We start from the raw sequence: 17029 nt of genomic DNA, 5'->3' as shown, positions 1-17029 counted from the left end.
ATCCCTACTAAAAGAGTACGTACTCCGAAAACCCGGAAATGGCGTGCGCCAAAAATAATTCAGATTTATAAAACCATTCGCACGCAAACTTTACGCAATGTTCCGTTTATAAATCACAAACCACCTGGAGATATGCGCACGTAGATCAGCCTCTTATTCCGCCCTTTTCACGCCCACATTCAACCATGTACGGTCAATGCAAAGCACTTTATGAATGAACTTGCATACAAATGAGCCGGAAGATCAAAGGTTCTCACGGTGAATCACGGCAACAACGGAGAGGAAGACGGAGAAAATAAAGTTTCTGACACACAAACCGTGGTCCTCGTGAATGAAGCGGAGGTCACAGAGCACTTATTGTTTGTTTCTTACAGCAGGAGGGCCACAAAAGAAATACAAATAAAAATAAAAATATCGAGTGACCCCACGTCGCGTCAGCATTCATGTACCCGTCACCAGTGCCAGAGCATCCATCATTCATCATTACGCACGGGTCTCACTGCAGTGTTTCATGTTTACAGGACACACACTTTTATTTCACATTACAGAGAGCTCACATCCTTCAGATATCTCCTCTCTGATAATATCTGATAGAAGTTTGATCCGTGAATATGAGTTTTAATGTGCTGGTTTCATCACGGACAGCTTGGCCTGCGCTCTGACTGATTATGATGATATGTAAGATAATAACTGAGAACCAGTCATGGCTTTACTTCCACAGTTTTCTCATTAACACAGTAAACACAGGTGAGGGAGATGTGATCAGTGTGTGAGGCAGCCGGGGCCATGTCTCTGCACTCCTTGTGCGTTGTACAGCAGTCTATATCAAAAGTATAACTACACTCAGGGACTCTGCACAGCGTTAGAAACATTGAAAACATGACTGTCACTTTGTTCCACGGCTTATTTATGTCCTCTGATGTTACTTTGGTTTTTGCCTCGAGACGAACATGTTAAGATACGGCCCGTTTTGTTCCTCTACACTTTGGAGGAATGTGACGGTGAGACAAAGCTGATCAAATATTTGATGAACTTTAAGACTTTTATCTTTTAATGACAGCTTATTGGAAACGACTCACCACAGATACACATTCACACATAGAGTATGCAGATTTTAGTGATGATGGTGACGCGGGTCTGTTAATGTTGTTATTCAATGAATGAAATGTGTAAAAGGCATTAAAATATAATCTGATTTCAGTTCTCCCTCTCCCTAACTGCGTCGCCAATTTCCCCCTGCCTCTAAAATGTACGTACGCCTGGATCAGAGTTTGCTTACCGGTAGTCACATTTTCATGTCAAGTTTGTTTTTATAAATCACAAACTTGGCGTGAAAACTGGTGTACGCCAATTTCAGGCCCCGTTTTGTGCGTAAGAAACCTTTATAAATGAGACCCCTGATCATTACTAGATAATCACTGCTGAGAGGAAACAGTTATCTGCCCTTCCAAAATGAAAAACAGGAAAAACAAAAGTTTAGTTTGGGTTGCTTTTGCTACATAGTAGTAACCCTGATCTGTGATTGGTAAAGTAATACCAAATATTTGGCTTCCTTAATTTAAAATATCCCTCACACAAACCCACCTCAAATTCAAAAGTAAATGGGGACTATGTACACCTGTGGATGGTGCTCATGTTTCATTTTGGTCTTAGTTAAAAAACAAACAAACTTATTGACACAATATTGTCCCTGTCCTGTGGTTGCCATTTCATTTGTTGTATAGAGTGTGCATGCATGTTATTTTGTGTTGATGTCCCTTCAATGGTTTTTTTTCTGCATGTAGCTATGGCATGAGATACATAGCTAAAGTTCTGAAGAACACCCTCCATGAAAAGTTTCCAGATGCCTCAGAGGATGAGCTGTTGAAGGTAGATCCTCTCACATGTAAAACTTTATTTAAACTTTCTTCATTCACAGTAGAGTCTCTTGAGAATATGCTCATATAGACCTCTCCTGTAGACACTGAATTGAGTTTAACAGGTGATTAATAAAGATCCTGTCACTTTTTCTTATTACAGATTGTAGGGAACCTGCTGTACTACCGCTACATGAACCCAGCCATCGTGGCCCCTGACGGCTTTGACATCATAGACATGTCAGCTGGAGGGCAGCTGCACTTAGACCAGCGTCGTAACCTGGGATCAGTGGCGAAGATGCTGCAGCATGCTGCTGCTAATAAACTGTTTGAGGGCGAGAATGCACACATGACACCGATGAACAACTACATATCTCAGACGTATGAGAAGTTTAGGTAAGAAAGTAAAAATAAATATGGACAAACCCAGTGTGCTCTGTAGCTTGTTCAAATGAAACTTGTCAACATGTTTTCATCTCTGGGTAGTTAAGTATTCCATGATGTTATAACTCCATGAAGTATGCTCTGTTCATGTTGAAAACAAGATAATAAAGGGGGAGATACACGAGGCAGGCAGTTCCTGCACTTTGCTGTTGAAAATTAAACACTGAAGGTCAGAAACATGCTAAGCTGACATGGCGGAATTAGAGGTGATACAGGCAAAGAAGACAGCTGTTATATGCTTTTTCAGCAATTAGACAAGGCCTTTAAAGCTAAACTCATGAAGGGCCTTTAAATACTTACAAGTAAGAAGGGTTGGGCCAGTGTGTGCAGCAGTTACCCTCACTTTGCCAAAGTGTTTGACTCGTGGTTTCTGAAAATCAAATCCTTTCTTCATTTTCTTGAACAAGCTTGTGTGAGTAATAAACTTTGATGAGACTTTGACTTCCTCTACCAGAGACAAGCCAGCATTTGGGCTGTTTTTAATTTTGCTAGTGCTGAACATTATCTCAGACAACACTTGGGCTCAAATACTAATAGTCCTAATCTCTGATTTTTTTTCTTCTTTTAGGGTTTTTTTCCAGTCAGCATGTGATGTTCCTGAACCTGAGGAGAAGTTTAATATTGATGAATACTCAGACATGGTGACTCTAAGCAAGCCCATCATCTACATCTCAATAGAGGAGATCATCAATACCCACTCGGTAAACCAAAGAAAAATTACCTTTCACCTTCTTCAGACCAGATTTCAGCTTAGCTCTGGAAGTGTAGGGATGACCATCACTGTAAAATATTGATCCTTTACTCAGTCAGTTGCATGCTTGTCATTTAAACTCTGAATATCTAAGCTGTATCTAAACCCTTTTATATTAGAGCCATACTCTGAGTTTACAGTTCCTGATAAACATACATCTCATGCTAGTCTGAAAAAATAATTTAGTATATCTTAGCGCACAATTGAATTACACTGTATGAACTCATTGTGGCCTGGATGTTTTGTCACCTATTGTCCTTGTGTCACTGCTTTTCATTTTGTTTCCCACTCTACTGTTTACTTTCTTTTGATTATCGTCCCATTCTCTTTCTGTACATTTCCAGACCACTTCCTTGTAAAGGGGAAGTGGTAAGGACATCAGTGGGTTAAACTAAAGTCAGTTTTATTTATGTATCCTTGTTCTACAAATTTGCCTCAAGGGGCTTTTAAAATCTGAGCCGCACATAACAACTTATGTCATTAAACCCCCCGTATGGAGGAAAAACTCAGGAAAGGCAACAGAGGAGCCAGAGCTCTCCCAGAGCGGATAGATGTGCAAAAAAGCCATCTGTGACCTTTTGTCATCAGCATTACTCGACACTTATTCTCACAGAAACTTAAATAGAGATGACATTTGTGTGGTTTGAGTAGATGTTCACTCAGCCTTTATTTTACACACTTAAACACACACCATGTTGTGCCCTTTAGCTTGATATGTTGATAAAAACAAAAGTGTGGTTTAAATCAGGCCATGGTTCATTTTCTCTTAATCTACTTTTTTATTGTGCAGGTGCATCTCAACAAATTAGAATATTATGAAAAAGTATTTTATCTTTGTTCATTTATAAAGGGCAAACTTTCATATGTTCAATATTCAGTACACATTATTTGAAACATTCCAAGACATTTTTTTTTTTTTTGCTGAAATTTTGTTGATTATGACTTAAAGCTCATGAAAATCCAGTATCTCAAATTTTGGGGATATATCTACTAACTTAAAGTACAGAAATGTCAAACTTCTGAAAAGTATATTGATACACGAAATACTTGGTTTGGGGCATGATTTACTCCTTTACTTTCTGAAGTAGCTGATGGAATATGGAACTTTTTCATATTAACCTTATTTTTTTAGGTGCACCTGTATTGTCTTCAGGCCTTCACTAAGCATATGTGTAATAACATTAGTCAAATAGCTAATACTTTATATTGATTTTTATCAGTTTATGTTGATGTTGGTAATAGTGAGTGAGGCTGAATGTGTTTAATTTAAAGAGTAACTATAGTACTTGTGATCTTTAAATCTTCTCTGTTTCTCTGGTGTGTCATTTTACAAAGTTTATTTACTTCATCATAGTATTTTTCACTGACTTGTTACACAGTAAATATTTCAGATTGCCATACATTAAAGTCACATCTGTATTTATTTTTCAGCTGCTTCTGGAGCATCTAGAGGCCATCTCTCCTGACCACAACGACTTACTACATGAGCTGCTGCAGGACCTTGGAGACGCCCCTGATGTTGAGGCATTGCTCGGTATTGTCACTCAAACTTCATATACTATATATCTAAATGTATCATAAAGTAATCACAACTTGGCTATAGAATGTTAATAATTCCACAAGCTGTGCTTATGTATTTCAGGTGAGGGAGCAGTAGACCCAAATGATCCAAACAGAGAGAGTGCTCTGAGCCAGCAGGCCAAGGCGGAGATCTCCCTCACCCTCACCAGCAAGTTTGAGCTGTTGGAAGGAGACGACAGAGACTTGAAGACTCTCATGACAAAGTAAGTGTAGAGTTGGAGGATATGAATCAAATTACTTTGTGCAAACCTTGTTTTAAAGGTTAGCAATACTGCTATTTGATGTTGCAGTCATCTAAATTGTTATTGTATGACAATTTATGTTTTACTAATTTACAGGTACTCAGAAGTACTTTATGTAATGTTAGCTATGCATGCCTTCTGAGGTACTCTACTTAACTCTTTTTGACATTGTGTGTTTCCTTGTGGCTGTCACTCAGTAACCCGTCTTTGTGGCCTTCCTGCCCTTTTATCGTTTCCTGTTCAAAGAGGAAGGGGGTTGTTGTTCAGGACTATCTTGCCAGAAAACATGCATCCGTTACATTTTTTCTCTTTTCTTAAAGGAGACTACTCACAGTGATCTCTTCCTTATTTTTGGTGTTAAGAATGTATTTGAGTAGAAAACTAAATGTGAAAGCAGGACTGCTCTCGAGCTGATAGGATCATATTTTCTCTGAATGTGGCTGTAATTACTTCAAGTGTCTGATCCTTGTTTCTGAGACTTTGGCGAGCAGTTGTGGGGAAACAGATTGAACAATGGAAAAGCAACCCAAAAATAATTAGATTGTATATTTTTCAAATAATTGATCAAAAAAAATTATAAACAGTAAAAGCATGAGTATGTATGCATGCACATGGTAGTACTATTGAATTCAACCCTGCAGGAAAAAAGAATCCTATCCTAATAACTTGGTAGCTTCTCACCAAATGCCATGGCAAACTGTTAAGTTGCTTGTGAAAAATAGTAGAGGCCATGCCCTCTAATATGACATTTTTTTCTCTGTGTTTGATCTCAGGACAAAAAAACTCATAGTAGATGTGATCCGAATTCAATCTGGAGAGACCTTACCTGAAATTCTTGAGACCCCAGCTTCTTCCCCCCAGGTGATATTGTCCTCTTATCTTGTTTTTCCTCACCCATGTGCATAAAAGCCATTCTTATTCGTCTAAAGAATTAATTGTTTTAATTAAAGTTTATCTTTTATTTGGACTTCTTTTATGACTACTCCAGGAGTCAGAACATACTAAGATTGTGGAGCGCCGGGCAGTCCAGGATGCTCAGACACCGGAGGGTCTGAAGAGCAGCCCAGCAGTGCTGGAGGACAGCCAGCTTCCTCTCGAGCAGAAGAAAAGGAAGATCCAGAGAAACCTCCGTAACCTGGATCAGGCTGGCCTCATCACTGCCAGTAACAAATACCAGGACCTCATCAACGACATATCAAAGGTTCACAAGCAGCTCTTCGTTCACTTAAAAAGATGCATACCATACCATTACAGTTTAAACTTGTTAGTGTTAGGTATTTTCACCTGCTGAATTTCTAAAGTTAACCTGTAATTTACAGGACATCCGCTACCAGAGACGCTACAGGCAGAGGAGGAAGGCTGAGCTTGTGAAGCTGCGACAGACACTGACAGCTCTTAATTCAAAAACGGCCTTCTACCAGGACCAGATGAACTATTATGACACCTACATCAAGACCTGCCTGGATAACCTTAACCGGAAGTGAGTTGTACTTTTACTTCTTGTACCTTGTGTGGATGAAAAGTTTTCAAAGTATGATTTCTCCATCCATTCATTATCTATACCGCTTATCCCATTGGGGCGTTCCTCTGGGTGAGAGGCACACATGCACACACTCACACCTACAGGCAATTTAAAGTGAACAAATAACCAAACAAGCATGTTTCTGGACTGTGGGAGGAAGCCAGAGTGAACCCATGCATGCATTCATGGGGAAAACCTGCAAACTCAACACAGAAAGGCCCCTACAGAGTGTCATGTGTGTTTTCTCACTGTTTGAAAATAACAGCATTTTGTTCCCCTTTTATGTTGAGTAGTTGATTTGATGGTTGGGGCTTGATAATAAATAGGCATTACTATGTTTTGTTTTTCCAGGAATTCACGTCGATCAATAAAACAGGATGGCAAAGGGGACAGTAAGGCCAGTAAGAAGCTGAAGCCTCAGTCTCTGAAGTACACGGCTGCAAGGCTGCATGAGAAAGGAGTCATCCTGGAGATAGAAGGACTTCAGACAAACCAGTGAGTTAAGCTGTTCACCTCATATACTGCTACCAAAGAGGCTGGGTATCAAATGACCCTCTCAGGTCTGTTGTTAGATTATTAGTGCAATCCAGCAGGGTTTTATGATTAGCAGAAATTGCATTGATTAATTCAGCTAAAATCATTCATTTTCATTGGTTTGTAATCCTACATCTTTTTCCTAAAGGTACAACATCAGAAAACTACAAAAATTACGATTTGCTAAGTCAGTTTTCCTCTGGTGGAAAGAGAAATAATATTATGGTATTGTTCAGATGACAGCTGTCTGCACACTATCATTTACAGGACATCCGCTACCAGAGTCACTAAGCACTAAGCTGATTTTCTATGTGCCATGGAAATGCTGAGTCCCCTTATTCCTAGAAACATCAGAAATATTACTGTAAAATGATTGCTGTTTAATTCCTCCTGTGCTGTGTAGACACTGTTTTATGTCACTAATCTCGTGCTTTTGTTCCATCCTCCTATCAGGTTCAAAAATGTCATGTTTGACATTTCGCCCACTGTGGAAGTTGGGGATTTTGAGGTGAAAGCCAAGTTTATGGGAGTTGAAATGGAAAAGGTTCCGCTACATTTTCAGGTAAACTTTTCCCATGTGTGTTCGACACTGGAAACTGTCATGGAAACAAAGCAGTTTTATAAACCCATTTCATATAATTAACTAATGATTCATATAATAACAGCAATACTTCCACTGCTGTTGGAAAACATCTTGATGAACACTTTATTTTCTATATAATTGGTAAGCGTTTTGTTTGTGTCTTTCTTATTTGAATTTCTTTCTCTGTTTACCCAGGACCTCCTACAGCTGCAGTATGAAGGTGTTGCTGTCATGAAGATGTTTGATAAAGCCAAAGTCAATGTCAATTTACTCATCTTCCTCCTAAATAAAAAATTCTATGGAAAATGAGAAAGCAGAGAAGGAGAAGCAGCAGGAGGGAAACAGACTGTGCCTTCAGGCAGTACTGAGTTTGTTCAATTTAATTTAGGGAGGAAACTTAAGACGATGCAGAACAGTGTTTTGTTTCATTTATTCTGATTAGATGAATAACAGCAAAATTAAATGTTATGTTAGTCTAATTTAATATGTCTGTTCTGTACTTTTCAATGTGGTGATTGTAAATGTCATGTATTTTAAGAATTACATTGCAATGGTTTTCATGTTTTGTAAGTAAAAGATGCGAGGAAACACTGTTTTGTTCCCTTTAAGTTGAAGCTACTTTAAATGTTTTTGATGGAAATTTCAGACAAAGCAGTACTGTCTGAGTTCAGAGATGTTCCTACCCACCTGCATGACCAGTGCCTTTTAATTCAGATGTTTAAAGAAACACGTTTTAATGAATAAATCATTCAAAAGCTACAGATGATGTATTTTTAATATTATCAGTATATTAATGATTTCTTATGTTTAAACAATGTTCATAATAAATTACACATATATGATTATTCTTCCCATGTCATCAATTTCAACTGTTCCACTAAGCTGACACATCACAACATTAGAGCTCAGAGGAAAATATTTAGATCTAAAGATCATGGTCATAATATTTTTTAACTAATGGGGAGGAGATGCAGTGCACTGAGAGGGAGGCGGAGCATCCACCATGTCATGTAATAACATGTTTGATGCCAACACAATAACACTTCAGTTACTCCTCTGGCAAACAGATCATTTCTGCACACTCGCAGATGTTAAAATATTTAGAGGACAAACGGTAAAGCCATGTTGCCCCTGTCAGTTGGATTGTTTGTTCTGTTTTTTCTTCACAGCTCAGCATTAACTCCTCTGAATGGTAAGTTACTGAGTTATATCATTGTAATAGTACAAAGTAGAAAACTGTCATTCAGTAGTAGGGTTTCCTCGGCTGGATTATATATGTGGACAAAATGTTGTGTATTTGCATCTCCTATTTAAATTATTGATTCACTGTCACCACATAAATTCCTGCATGCCAGCTATTGCAATATATACCAGTCTGAAATGGTGCAGGAACAATACTACACTCACCTTCCCAATATGCCAAGGAACAATTGGAGAGGGAAACTGATAATTTTACAGTAATGACATAAAGACAATGATTTGTTTTAAGAACTAAATGCTAATAATTAGTAGTTTAAAGATGGTTCATATCTACTTGCAGGTTCTTTTACTTTTCTATCATATTTCAATTTCTGACTTGTTGACATATTGATCTGCTAGTTTTCGTTACTTGTAACTTTGCTAACTATTACAAATGTTTTGCCTTCAGCCATGCTTTAAACACATTATTCAAAGCATCAGAACTTTAAAATAAAATTTTCTGCAGACAACATATTATTTAGATGAAATTTTCAGACCTTTATTCAAAACATGTCATGGAGTTTATTTACAAAGTATCAGTACTACTTTTAGTTCACAATATCAAATTAATAATAATTATTAATTAATCAATCATGATAACGATTCAACAAATTTTTAAAAAAAAGGTTTTCTCTCCTGACCTAAGTGTTGCTAAAATGATCATCAAGATTGTAATAACTGCAGTTTTCAACAGATACAACCCTGTCCTGTTAAAGGGCAGGAGTGTTACATCATTTTTCTCAATCCCTGTGTCTCTCTAAAGGATCAGGACTCCTCCCCCGGACTTTTGCTGGTCACTTTGTCATCTCCCCTGATGATCCTGTGGACTATGTGGACCTGTCTGTGTCTGAGGGGGAGTACATAGAGTCCGGCTCCGGGTTGGAGCAGGCGCCAGTAAAAAAAAAACACAGCCTTCACGGTCCACAACCCCACAACCAGAAGAGCTTTCACATCTCAAAGGAAGCTAAACACTTTCTCAAGGGTCACCTGGCAACAATCTTTGTCCCGACTCTTTACACCTTTGTCTTCATCATCAGTGTGCCCCTGAACCTCGTTGCCATGGTGATGTTTGTGCGACACATCCGTCCGAGGAAACCTTCGACCATCTACATGCTGAACCTGGCCTGCGCTGACCTGCTGTTCGGCCTGCTCCTTCCCTTCAAGATCGCCTACCATTACAACGGCAACAACTGGCTGTACGGCTCCTTCATGTGCAGAGTGGTCACAGCAGCTTTCTACTGTAACATGTACTGCTCCGTCCTGCTCATGACGTGTATCAGTGTGGACCGCTTCCTGGCTGTGGTTTACCCCATGAACTCACTTACATGGCGCAGCCCTCAGACCGCCTCGGTTGTGTGTGCTGCCATGTGGCTCTTGGCCCTCGGAGGAGTTTCCCCCCTTTTGGTCTCAGGCCAAACCATGTATTTATCAGAACTGGGCATCACCACCTGCCATGATGTGCAGGATGTCAAAAATCTACAAAATTACTACCTCTACTTCTTCCCCATCTACTCCTCTGTCTTCTTCTTCATCCCTCTTGTCTTTACTGTTGTCTGTTATGTACGAATAATTCAGGCTCTGCTCGCAGCTAACGTTGAGAACCGCTCCAAGAAGACCCGAGCTGTAGTGATGGCTGTGGTTGTGCTGGTGGTGTTTATTGTCTGCTTCACCCCCACCAACATCATCCTCATGATTCACTATGTCCAGCTGTCCCACAAGTCCAGTGACAGTTCCTATCAAGCGTACCTGCTCTCTATGTGTGTGGGGAGTCTCAGCTGCTGTCTGGATCCTGTCCTCTATTACTTTGGCTCCTCTCAGTGCCAGAAGCAGGTGGCGAGGCTGCTCAGGTGTAGGCGGCTGTCAGGAGCAGAGAGCAGCTCAGAGACACAGAGTATGAGAAGCAGCGGGTGGACGGACAGCACCAGGTCATGTAAGATGGAAAGCCTCCAAACAGGCCTGGGGAGCCAGTACAGCAGGCTGGTGGCATGAAGGGCCTTTCTATCCCTCTGTGTAAGACACTTTACAGACCCACACACACACCTACAGTGTGATCAACCAGTCAATATGTAGTTAAATCCCTCCCAAGGGTATGCTTGTACTGGACCCAAAAACTATTTCCAATGCACCTTTACTATGTTCAGCTTAATTATCTCATGAAATGAATCATTGTTTACATCAAATTCATTTTTAATTTTGTAACCATGACATATAAATAAAGCAGTGTGACAGTTTTTGATAGCTTGAGTTTATTACACAGGCAGCATAACAGAACAATTTAATTCATTCTTTGCAGATTTTTTTCATATTCTTGTTTTCAGTCACAGAAATTAAAAAAAAAGTTTAGTCAATTACTGTAATAATGTTATATTTTCACAAACAGTACATATTATGGTAGCTCCATTATTGGCTGGTTTTGATATCAAAATCTTACTGATCTTGTATATCATTACCTGTTTAAGAAGTTAATAAGTGCATCTTAAAAATTAATCATAAAAGATGTTTATGAGTGGAGAAGTGGGGGGGGGGGGGGGGGGGGGGGGGGTTGTAGTTCAATCAAAAACAAACTACTACATTGTACAGTATTTATGCTTAATACCAGTGTCGCTGCATCTCTTCAGTTTTTGTTTTTATTGCTGGTCACTTTCTCTGTCGTCAGGACACAGCTCTGAAAAACAATGAAAGATAAAAACAACATAAACAGAAAATATTTGTGTCACATCCATGTCCTAGTGATGGAATTAATCCAACAATAATGTAACAAGAAAGCCCAAGTCTCTAATCATATATAAAAGTTGCATTTCTCAAAACAACATCCCCATCTTGTGGCAGCTTGTGAAAGTTTACCGTCCTCTAAAGTCCCCCAAAGTTCTCTAAAGCTTTACAGTCTCAATAAAGACTCACTGACCTGTTTTACCATCAAAGCTGTAGAAGTTCTGAGGGAAGTTCATGCACCCAACTTGTTTCTTGAAGATTTCAACATCTTTGGAATCTATCTTCCCTGTCCTGGCTAAATGACAAAAGTTGATTCTTTAACAGCAGTTAAAACACTTGTGTTAAAACTGAGGAGGACAAAACTTACTGAACTGCAGGATGTATCTGCCAGTGGCGTCCCCATTCCGAAAGGTGTCTGTCCACAGCAGGCAGTCAGAGCAAGTCTGCAGAATATGACCTTTGTGGTCTGATAGGTTCTCTTTAGAAGCACAAGGAGTGTCTGGTTATTGTACAATGTTAACTATATTGAGCTGTGTGGATACACTTAAGTCTTAACATCATAAAGGCATAAACTGTTACATCTCTTGTAAAGCCTGGCATTCACTTACTTCTAAAAGTGGTGGCTAGTCCTGAGACTGTTGCATTAACCTCCCCGAGGATACACCGATTACTGAGAAACAAAAAGAAGCTGTGACACGATCCTGTTGTCACAAGCTTATGATTCAACACACTATTTGATACTATAGTTAAAAATACTTCTACATTCTTTGTCAGGGTGATGTTTTACCAGTATATTTATTCAACTACACCACTACACTTACAAGCAGTGATCCCCCCAGCGTAAAGAGAAAATGTGACTCTGAGAAGTGGGTGACAGCTCAATCCAAGAGCTTTTCAGAGACTCCAGTGCCTTGTGGTATGGTTTGGGGTCACCAGCTCCCATCACATACACCCATTTACCAAAAACCTTCATGTAGAAAATTGAGATTAATTAAAAAAGAGAAAATATCTGACTGTCCTTATTGATGATATGCTAAATAGTACGTCCAAAAAAGGATCACAAGAAAAACTTACCAGTTTGGGGTCCTCTAGCATATAAGGTTTGATCAAGTCCTTACAGTCAGGTGCAACTGCAGCACTGAGGGAAGCAAGAGCCAACAGAAATACAACACCTGTCAGAGCCATGGTCAGATAGAGGTTGAGACAGCAATACTGCAGAGGATGTGTCTGCTGCAACAGAAAACGTCTATCGCTTATTGATTTTCCCTCTGGGGTTTCAAATAAGGAAAAAAACATGTTGTGCAAGCACTTATATGGGGGAAGCAGGGGGGTCCTGCGTGCTCAAATGCACCAGTGAAGGTTTTCAATGACCAGGCAGAGCCGTTTTACTCCACAATGAATGGCTGGCTCAACAACCCTCTGTTGGCAGTACTGCTGCCCCCGAATGAACTCAGGCAAGGTGCCATCGCTCTTCCAGGACTGCTGAGACATTTCAAAAGGAGCTGAGGTGGCTTTTGTTTAGCAGAACTAAGGCGGTTTCCCTTTGGGCCTGCGTGCACTCCCTGGTGGTGACCGTTTTATAAATTTGATATCTTTTTTCTCTCTCACTAACATTAGTGGCAGGAACTTTTGTTGAAATTTCTGGGAACAGCAGTACCACTGTGAAAAGCTGTAACAGTTTTCAAGAAGCGTATGATCTTTACAGATGGGTCAGCAGGGTGTCTGGTTTATTTTATTGAATTTAAAAGAATCTGGCTCAGAAACTGTGCTCGTCCTCTGAAAAAAGGTGAAACAAATGAGTGGGCAACACTGCAGAGAGGGACTGAAAGCTGTTTTTATTCATTTCACACAAGCATTTAAAACAGTCAACTATTTACAGATTGTTAAAGTGATTACAGTAGACACTTCGGCCATTACTGTACCAAAATATACCATGAATTTCTCTGATTTCTCATTTTCTAAACAAGCTATACAAGTTCAACCAGCTTAGCAGGCAGAACATGCAAAATAGTACATCTTCTGCACATCACAGAACTCATATCTAACATGACTCAACACCACCAAGCCTCAAACTCACGACCACTCCTGAAACCAACCGGAAAACCAGGCAAATAAAAAGTTATTCCAGAGCACAATGTTAAATCAGTGACAATGTCACATTAAAAAAATATTTAGTGTAGGTTTAGATTAATGTAGCTGGGCTATACAAACAGCTAAAACACCCTTTTGCTTGGTTTTAGTTTTCAGGAGGCTGGACTTCAGCTTCTGTGTTCTCTGCAGCAGCAGCTTCTCTGGCATCAGGACACAGATCTGGAATAAAAGCAATGATTGAACTGTGAGGGAATTACCTCAACGTAAATTCCAGAAATTAGAGCTGAAATTTTTACTGACCTGAGCCTCCGAAGAAGTACCATTCAGGGAATTTCAGACACTCGGCCTGCTTCTTGAAGGTATCCAGCTCAGTTGGCTCCAGATTGCCAGTTTTTGCTTAAAATAGGCAGAATAAAAAACACTGTATCAAAAATTGTGTTTTTTACTTGAAATATGTGATCAAGAGGGAAAGAATTAAACTTACTGAAGAGGAAAAGGTAGCGTCCCTTTGTCTTGCCGTCAGGGAGGAGGGTGGTGTCCTCAGACAGGAGGCAGTCAGAGCAGGTCTCATAGTACTTACCCTCATGGTATGAAGTGTGACCATTGATATTAACTATGAAACATCAGGAGAGAAAACTTATCCCTCTACAAACATACATTTGTATTATAAAGTATTAAAATATTTGATTGCATACATCATAATGAACTTTAAATACACTGAATATTTTGAGATACATACATGTAGTGTGACTTGTCATTCCTGAGACAGAGGCATTGGTTGATCCTTGAAGACATTTTTCTCCCCTTTAATGAGAAAAGGTTCAACAATCAGCCTTTTGACATACATTTAAAGCTCCTGTGAGGAACTTTCTCTTTGTGCTGATTTTGGCACCCCCCTGTGGATACAGTGGTACCTCTTAACTCTTCGCTGATCACAGCCTTCTATTTTTAACAGTCATATATATTACTATTACTCATGGTGAACATTTACTGTCAACAAAGTACAGACTGTAGCTTGTCAGGTCTGACACTTTCCTACAGACATTAAAAATGACAGTGCAAAAACTGTTCATTTTGTGGCTGATGTTCTCATTTGCTTTAGTAGGTCACAAAAAGGCATAGCTGTTCAGTTCTGGCTGTTTCATAACCAGCTAAAAACTCCTCACAGGAGCTTTAACCTGCTTACTGTGACACTTATTTGCTGACGAGAGAACATTTCTAGTTGCGGTGTCCTTACACTCGATCGGCCCAGTAGAGGGAGATAAATCCAGTTTCTGATGACGCTGACAGTTCCACCCATGAGCTGTTCACTGCTACCAGGTCACTCTTCAGATCAGATTCATCCCAAGACGCCACATGGAGCACCCACTTCCCATAGATCTGACACAAACAGACAGGCCTGTGTTGTTTATCTCAACAAAGAGGGTGTCACATTGATGAGATTAACACTTGGTTGAAAAAGAAAAGGTGTTAACCGTTGTCCAAAAATAGACAGACTAACAGACAAATAAAAACGTGCTCAAACCAGTCAGTCCTTACTCAGAGAAATGTTCATTTTAATATTGCCTCTCCAATGACAACTAGATAACTAAATCTGCTTGATGTGCAACTTGAAAGAAAGCTTCGGAAGAGCTTGAAGAAGCATGCCTGGGCATTGTTTTATTAACCCTTCATATAAAAAAATAAAAAAGTAACTTATCATAAATAGTAATGCCCTTATACAAATGGAAAAAAAATACATGTGCTGTAGCTTAGCTGAACAAAGTTAAGAAAAGACAGGTGTTCATAAATGTGATTGCATTATTAACCAACTGACTTTTGCTACTCACGCTTCACTTAAAATAACACTGCGCCACTCTTTAAAGAGGCCCACGCCCATAAAAAATTCAATTACATCAACACACTGCAGCATTCTGCAGAACCTCCTCACTCATACAGCCTGCAAGTAACAAACGATGGCTGATACTCACAGGGCTGTGGCTATCCAGAACCAGAGGCTTCAGCAGCTCTGTACAGTCGGGTTCAGGCGCAGCAGCACACAGGGAGGTGAGAGCCAGCAGAGCTACAACCAGCTGTGCAGCCATGACTCCAGACAGCATGCAGCCACAGAGCAACACTAGAGTCAGTATCCTGCCAGCTAGAAACTACACAGAGAAACCTAGGGGGGGGTGTTGTGTAAGAGTGGGCTGGGCCACACACACACACACACACACACACACACACACACACACACACACACACACACACACACACACACACACACACACACACACACACAAAGAAACACTTGTTTTCTCTTGAAGGGAAGGGTTTTGCTTCACTTCTCACATCCACTCAACATGGGATTGTGTCCTATTTATCTTGTTACATAACAGCCAGCTGGCAGAGACTGAATACAGGACCCCCACATCTTTCAATATGTGGACAACCCCCTGCACACACACACACACACACACACACACACACACACACACACACACACACACACACACACACACACACACACACACACACACACACACACACACACACATGCTGATGAACACACTAACACAAAGGAAAGGAGAGACAGACACACTGAGAAACAAATACGAGAAAACTTCTCCTCTAATGTTTTCATTTTTATTTCTGATAACAGAAATTGCTTTGAAACTTTACAAATATTTCCTTTAACTGTTTTAAGCCACATTTAACAGACATGAGTGAAATTGTTTCTACCTCATTTATCATTATGTTCTTGTCTGTTTGAGGTGGTTGCAAAATTACATAATATGTACTAGCCCTCCTTTTCTTGTGAAACGTTTTAATTTTTAAAGTAAGGGGATAAATCTTCTCTTGAAAAGAAAGAAAAAGAGAGAATTTGGCACTTGCCGAAAAATTGTGCCTCTAAAATTTAGGCTAGCATTATGAAACGTGTTCCTGCATAGTTCCAGATGTTGATGGGGTCATCCAATCAGCTTTGTCTAAAAAAAGTCATGATCTGAGGTCCACACACAATGAGCTTCAGAGAGACTGTCAAAATACAACACAATAAGAGTTGTAAGTAAAAAACATTACATCCACACCAGTGGTATATCATGACTATATATCTAGAAGGCTGGAGATGCAGTTTCGACTGGAACCATTTCTCCTGTTGTCCTGTGTGTGGATGTTTTGAACATTAGATTGCATTTTTTCGTGTGTTAAATGTTCGAGCTTTTGTAAACATACTTTTGCCATGTTGAGCAGATGTTCATGACATGTTCATTGAAATACATGACGTGATGGCTAGTGTTTGTAAAACTGGGTGAGGTATATTTGCATTTTTCTTTGGTTTAGTAAAAAAAAAAAGCTATCTCTCTTATTTCAAGTAAACAGTGCAGGTCAACTTATGTGGCTGAGTGTAGAAATTGATTGTCTCTAAATCCGAAGGTGGAGAGTTTGATCCCATGTCCTGCTGTCCACATGCCGGAGTGTCCTTGGGCAAGTCACTTT

At 39.7% G+C, this 17029-nt stretch overlaps 3 protein-coding genes across 3 annotated transcripts in view; 2 read left to right on the top strand and 1 right to left on the bottom strand.

The window, feature by feature from the left end:
* iqgap2 (IQ motif containing GTPase activating protein 2) overlaps positions 1–8358 on the top strand; it is a 40701-nt gene extending 32343 nt beyond the window's left edge. Inside the window, exons 28-38 of the mRNA XM_034691481.1 lie at positions 1785–1869; positions 2020–2252; positions 2869–3001; positions 4483–4585; positions 4694–4835; positions 5648–5735; positions 5863–6075; positions 6194–6354; positions 6748–6891; positions 7384–7492; positions 7709–8358. Of these exons, the coding sequence (XP_034547372.1) occupies positions 1785–1869; positions 2020–2252; positions 2869–3001; positions 4483–4585; positions 4694–4835; positions 5648–5735; positions 5863–6075; positions 6194–6354; positions 6748–6891; positions 7384–7492; positions 7709–7822 (1525 nt within the window). The 3' untranslated portion in view covers positions 7823–8358. The remainder of the gene's footprint in view (positions 1–1784; positions 1870–2019; positions 2253–2868; positions 3002–4482; positions 4586–4693; positions 4836–5647; positions 5736–5862; positions 6076–6193; positions 6355–6747; positions 6892–7383; positions 7493–7708) is intronic.
* Positions 8359–8555: 197 nt separating this feature from the next.
* f2r (coagulation factor II (thrombin) receptor) lies at positions 8556–10983 on the top strand. The gene is made up of 2 exons (XM_034692524.1): positions 8556–8705; positions 9516–10983. Exons 1-2 carry the CDS (start codon positions 8636–8638, stop codon positions 10739–10741), a joined length of 1296 nt encoding a protein of 431 aa, XP_034548415.1. The 5' UTR covers positions 8556–8635; the 3' UTR covers positions 10742–10983.
* A 2295-nt stretch (positions 10984–13278) lies between these two features.
* On the bottom strand, positions 13279–15695 carry LOC117818940. The gene is made up of 6 exons (XM_034692088.1): positions 15526–15695; positions 14793–14935; positions 14295–14359; positions 14040–14168; positions 13856–13951; positions 13279–13774 (listed from the first exon to the last, which is right to left on the bottom strand). Exons 1-6 carry the CDS (start codon positions 15652–15654, stop codon positions 13701–13703), a joined length of 636 nt encoding a protein of 211 aa, XP_034547979.1. The 5' UTR covers positions 15655–15695; the 3' UTR covers positions 13279–13700.
* Positions 15696–17029: the final 1334 nt, after the last annotated feature.

The sequence above is a fragment of the Notolabrus celidotus genome, chromosome 9 (genome assembly GCF_009762535.1).
Source record: "Notolabrus celidotus isolate fNotCel1 chromosome 9, fNotCel1.pri, whole genome shotgun sequence".
In the NCBI taxonomy this organism is placed as follows: Eukaryota; Metazoa; Chordata; class Actinopteri; order Labriformes; family Labridae; genus Notolabrus; species Notolabrus celidotus.
This window is presented reverse-complemented; position numbering and strand designations above follow the sequence as displayed.